Here is a 6000-nt window from a genome sequence, read left to right as displayed (position 1 = left end):
TAATAAATTCAAAAGGACTTTTTTTTTTACCATTACTATTCCTTTATATTGGCATTTAAAATTTACAAATACAGCAATTTAGAATTTGGATGGAAGATTTAGGACTGGGAAACACTTTTTTAAGGATAAAAAGTACATTTTATATACAACTATATAGATCAGACCAAAATGAGGGGGAATGAGGAGGAATGAGGGATATTGCTCCAAATCAGGGACATTCCCTCAAAATCAGGGACAGTTGGGAGCTATGTATATGAACTACACATCCTACATAGGATCTGCACATCTCCCAACTTATTGAGATGGGAATGAGGGACACTTATCAGCAAAAGTATGCAGGCATAGGACACACCCCTTGCCACGCCCCCTTAAAGGAGAATTGTACAAAAAAATCCCACAAGTGCTTTTTTACCACTAATATTCCTTTATATTGGCTTTTTGACTTTACAATTCAGCAATTTAGAAATCAGATGACAGGTTTTGTGCTGGAAAACACTTTTTAATAGATAAAAAGTGCATTTTATAAACAACTATATAGATCAGACAAAAATGAGGGGGAATGAGGGACAGAGGGACATTGCTCCAAATCAGGGACAGTTGGGAGCTGTGGATCTGACAGTTCATTCAACACAACTTTTTTTATCTCTGACACGTGACTTGTGTATACTCCATGCCAGCTGTCACGTGACGGCATTTTATGTAACCCCACCCCCTGTGATTATCCGTTCGAGAGGGGAGGGCGTGATCATCATGTGACAGCGAATAGGGGCGGGGTCTGATTGATCGAATTCGGAGCGGACACGTCAGCGGTGGGCGCGTGACGTCGTAGGTACCGGACCCGGTGTGTCCCGCTGACATCGCCGCCATGTCAGACCTCGGGGACTGGTTCCGCAGCATCCCGCTCATCACCCGGTACTGGTTCGCCGCATCCATCGCCGTCCCTCTGCTGGGCAAGCTCGGCCTCATCAACCCGGTCTACCTGATCCTGTGGCCGGAGTACTTCCTGTACAAGTTCCAGGTACATGTCCGATCACCGGACCCACCTACCGGGGACAGGAGCCCCTGACATGGGGGATGTCTACCCAGCACTCCAACCGTCCACCAGAGCGGGCCACCGGGCCAGAGATACCAACTACACGCCTCTGTCCCACCTACCCACCTCTGTCCCTCACCTACCGGCTACGCGCCTCTGTCCCTCACCTACCGGCTACGCGCCTCTGTCCCCCCCCCCCCACCTACCGGCTACGCGCCTCTGTCCCCCCCACCTACCGGCTACGCGCCTCTGTCCCCCCCCACCTACCGGCTACGCGCCTCTGTCCCCCCCCACCTACCGGCTACGCGCCTCTGTCCCCCCCCACCTACCGGCTACGCGCCTCTGTCCCCCCCCACCTACCGGCTACGCGCCTCTGTCCCCCCCCCCACCTACCGGCTACGCGCCTCTGTCCCCCCCCACCTACCGGCTACGCGCCTCTGTCCCCCCCCACCTACCGGCTACGCGCCTCTGTCCCCCCCCACCTACCGGCTACGCGCCTCTGTCCCCCCCCACCTACCGGCTACGCGCCTCTGTCCCCCCCCACCTACCGGCTACGCGCCTCTGTCCCCCCCCCACCTACCGGCTACGCGCCTCTGTCCCCCCCCCCACCTACCGGCTACGCGCCTCTGTCCCCCCCCCCCACCTACCGGCTACGCGCCTCTGTCCCCCCCCCCCACCTACCGGCTACGCGCCTCTGTCCCCCCCCCCCACCTACCGGCTACGCGCCTCTGTCCCCCCCCCCACCTACCGGCTACGCGCCTCTGTCCCCCCCCCACCTACCGGCTACGCGCCTCTGTCCCCCCCCCCACCTACCGGCTACGCGCCTCTGTCCCCCCCCCCACCTACCGGCTACGCGCCTCTGTCCCCCCCCCACCTACCGGCTACGCGCCTCTGTCCCCCCCCACCTACCGGCTACGCGCCTCTGTCCCCCCCACCTACCGGCTACGCGCCTCTGTCCCCCCCCACCTACCGGCTACGCGCCTCTGTCCCCCCCCACCTACCGGCTACGCGCCTCTGTCCCCCCCCACCTACCGGCTACGCGCCTCTGTCCCCCCCCCACCTACCGGCTACGCGCCTCTGTCCCCCCCCACCTACCGGCTACGCGCCTCTGTCCCCCCCCACCTACCGGCTACGCGCCTCTGTCCCCCCCCACCTACCGGCTACGCGCCTCTGTCCCCCCCCACCTACCGGCTACGCGCCTCTGTCCCCCCCCACCTACCGGCTACGCGCCTCTGTCCCCCCCCACCTACCGGCTACGCGCCTCTGTCCCCCCCCACCTACCGGCTACGCGCCTCTGTCCCCCCCCCCCGCCTAAGCGCCTCTGTCCCCCCCCCCCGCCTAAGCGCCTCTGTCCCCCCCCCCCGCCTAAGCGCCTCTGTCCCCCCCCCACCCACCGGCTAAGCGCCTCTGTCCCCCCCCACCTACCGGCTACGCGCCTCTGTCCCCCCCCCCCACCTACCGGCTACGCGCCTCTGTCCCCCCCCCCCACCTACCGGCTACGCGCCTCTGTCCCCCCCCCACCTACCGGCTACGCGCCTCTGTCCCCCCCCCACCTACCGGCTACGCGCCTCTGTCCCCCCCCCCACCTACCGGCTACGCGCCTCTGTCCCCCCCCCCACCTACCGGCTACGCGCCTCTGTCCCCCCCCACCTACCGGCTACGCGCCTCTGTCCCCCCCCACCTACCGGCTACGCGCCTCTGTCCCCCCCCACCTACCGGCTACGCGCCTCTGTCCCCCCCCCGCCTAAGCGCCTCTGTCCCCCCCCCACCTACCGGCTACGCGCCTCTGTCCCCCCCCCACCTACTGGCTACGCGCCTCTGTCCCCCCCGCCTAAGCACCTCTGTCCGCCCCCCCCCCCCGCCTAAGCGCCTCTGTCCGCCCCCCCCCCCCGCCTAAGCGCCTCTGTCCGCCCCCCCCCCCCGCCTAAGCGCCTCTGTCCGCCCCCCCCCCCCGCCTAAGCGCCTCTGTCCGCCCCCCCCCCCGCCTAAGCGCCTCTGTCCGCCCCCCCCCGCCTAAGCGCCTCTGTCCGCCCCCCCCCCCCCCCGCCTAAGCGCATCTGTCCGCCCCCCCCCCGCCTAAGCGCCTCTGTCCCCCCCCGCCTAAGCGCCTCTGTCCCCCCCCCGCCTAAGCGCCTCTGTCCCCCCCCGCCTAAGCGCCTCTGTCCCCCCCGCCTAAGCGCCTCTGTCCCCCCCGCCTAAGCGCCTCTGTCCCCCCCCCCCGCCTAAGCGCCTCTGTCCCCCCCCCCCGCCTAAGCGCCTCTGTCCCCCCCCCCGCCTAAGCGCCTCTGTCCCCCCCCCGCCTAAGCGCCTCTGTCCCCCCCCCCGCCTAAGCGCCTCTGTCCCCCCCCCCGCCTAAGCGCCTCTGTCCCCCCCCCCGCCTAAGCGCCTCTGTCCCCCCCCCGCCTAAGCGCCTCTGTCCCCCCCCCCGCCTAAGCGCCTCTGTCCCCCCCCCCGCCTAAGCGCCTCTGTCCCCCCCCCCGCCTAAGCGCCTCTGTCCCCCCCCCGCCTAAGCGCCTCTGTCCCCCCCCGCCTAAGCGCCTCTGTCCCCCCCCGCCTAAGCGCCTCTGTCCCCCCCCCGCCTAAGCGCCTCTGTCCCCCCCCCGCCTAAGCGCCTCTGTCCCCCCCCCGCCTAAGCGCCTCTGTCCCCCCCCCGCCTAAGCGCCTCTGTCCCCCCCCCCCCGCCTAAGCGCCTCTGTCCCCCCCCCCCCCCCCGCCTAAGCGCCTCTGTCCCCCCCCCCCCCCCCGCCTAAGCGCCTCTGTCCCCCCCCCCCCCCCCCGCCTAAGCGCCTCTGTCCCCCCCCCCCCGCCCGCCTAAGCGCCTCTGTCCCCCCCCCCCCGCCTAAGCGCCTCTGTCCCCCCCCCCCCCCCGCCTAAGCGCCTCTGTCCCCCCCCCCCCCCCGCCTAAGCGCCTCTGTCCCCCCCCCGCCTAAGCGCCTCTGTCCCCCCCCCGCCTAAGCGCCTCTGTCCCCCCCCCGCCTAAGCGCCTCTGTCCCCCCCCGCCTAAGCGCCTCTGTCCCCCCCCGCCTAAGCGCCTCTGTCCCCCCCCGCCTAAGCGCCTCTGTCCCCCCCCGCCTAAGCGCCTCTGTCCCCCCCCCCCCCCCGCCTAAGCGCCTCTGTCCCCCCCCCGCCTAAGCGCCTCTGTCCCCCCCCCCCCCCCCGCCTAAGCGCCTCTGTCCCCCCCCCCCCCGCCTAAGCGCCTCTGTCCCCCCCCCCCCGCCTAAGCGCCTCTGTCCCCCCCCCCCCCGCCTAAGCGCCTCTGTCCCCCCCCCCCCGCCTAAGCGCCTCTGTCCCCCCCCCCCGCCTAAGCGCCTCTGTCCCCCCCCCCCCCCGCCTAAGCGCCTCTGTCCCCCCCCCCCCCGCCTAAGCGCCTCTGTCCCCCCCCCCCGCCTAAGCGCCTCTGTCCCCCCCCCGCCTAAGCGCCTCTGTCCCCCCCCCCCGCCTAAGCGCCTCTGTCCCCCCCCCGCCTAAGCGCCTCTGTCCCCCCCCCCCGCCTAAGCGCCTCTGTCCCCCCCCCCCGCCTAAGCGCCTCTGTCCCCCCCCCCCGCCTAAGCGCCTCTGTCCCCCCCCCCGCCTAAGCGCCTCTGTCCCCCCCCCCCGCCTAAGCGCCTCTGTCCCCCCCCCCCCGCCTAAGCGCCTCTGTCCCCCCCCCCCCGCCTAAGCGCCTCTGTCCCCCCCCCCCGCCTAAGCGCCTCTGTCCCCCCCCCCCGCCTAAGCGCCTCTGTCCCCCCCCACCTACCGGCTAAGCGCCTCTGTCCCCCCCCACCTACCGGCTAAGCGCCTCTGTCCCCCCCCCCACCTACCGGCTAAGCGCCTCTGTCCCCCCCCCCACCTACCGGCTACGCGCCTCTGTCCCCCCCCCCCCACCTACCGGCTACGCGCCTCTGTCCCCCCCCCCCCCACCTACCGGCTACGCGCCTCTGTCCCCCCCCCCACCTACCGGCTACGCGCCTCTGTCCCCCCCCCCACCTACCGGCTACGCGCCTCTGTCCCCCCCCCACCTACCGGCTACGCGCCTCTGTCCCCCCCCCCACCTACCGGCTACGCGCCTCTGTCCCCCCCCCACCTACCGGCTACGCGCCTCTGTCCCCCCCCCACCTACCGGCTACGCGCCTCTGTCCCCCCCCCCCCCCCAAAAAAAAACCTACCTATTGCCTCTGTCCCCAGCCCACCTACCATTATCGTCTCATTACTCTTACCCCCCGCCCCCCCCTCTTTTTTGTTAAAATATAAAGGATGTTGTTTTGCCGAGTAGATAGATACCAAATATGTCATATGCGATACTTCATAGGCAGAGATTTAAGTGCCTTCACAGGTTACCAGTTTTAAGTTACAGAGGAGGTCCAGTGCTGGAATTATCGCTCTCACTCTAACGATCGCAACGATCCCTCACATGTGAATGCCATTTACATACAGGTGCACGACTTGTGTACACATTAGCATTTGTGCACAGGGAACACAGAGTTGCTTTATTATTTTTTATTTTATACAAAACTTTTTTTTTTTTTTTATTAACTTTATTGCTATCACAAGGAACAACATCCCTTGTGATAGCATGGGATGTGACAGGTCTTCTTTATGGAGAGATCTGAGGTCTATTAGACTCTAGATCTCTTCTCTGGCCTCCCTTGCAGTCAATCACTGATTGGTCTGATCAGCTTTTTCCAGATAAACAAAGAACCGAAACCAGACGTTTCCGCAGTCACAAAGAGAGAGCAACAGCGCCGGTTCCTCTGTGTAGTACCGCCGTCACAGCTAGAGTCGTATTGCTCCCAGGCTCTGCGATTGGATGGCAGAGCCCAGGAAAGGTGGGGGGGGGGGGTGTCTTACAAGGAATCGCTGGCTGCAATTTTGATACTGGAATGAAGCCACCTGCAGGTGCCGCTATCGTCCCAGTATAACCACTTCAACCCATGGATGTCCATAGAGGTCCTATGCTGTTGAAGTGGTTAAAGAAAGTGGAAAAATAT

The 6000-nt window shown here is 66.1% G+C and overlaps 1 protein-coding gene across 2 annotated transcripts in view; it reads left to right on the top strand.

Moving 5' to 3' along the window:
* Nucleotides 1–765: 765 nt before the first annotated feature.
* Nucleotides 766–6000, top strand: part of DERL1 (derlin 1) — a 41283-nt gene continuing 36048 nt past the window's right edge. For both annotated transcript variants that reach the window (XR_013277707.1, XM_077493272.1), the window contains exon 1: nucleotides 766–1018. Coding sequence is in view for 1 of the 2 variants with exons in the window: in XM_077493272.1 (XP_077349398.1) it covers nucleotides 866–1018 (153 nt within the window). In the remaining variant the exon portion in view is untranslated. The remainder of the gene's footprint in view (nucleotides 1019–6000) is intronic.

This window comes from Lithobates pipiens, unplaced genomic scaffold (assembly GCF_037356315.1).
Source record: "Lithobates pipiens isolate NorthernLeopardFrog02 unplaced genomic scaffold, aLitPip1_a1.2 Scaffold_19, whole genome shotgun sequence".
NCBI lineage: Eukaryota > Metazoa > Chordata > Amphibia > Anura > Ranidae > Lithobates > Lithobates pipiens.
This window is presented reverse-complemented; position numbering and strand designations above follow the sequence as displayed.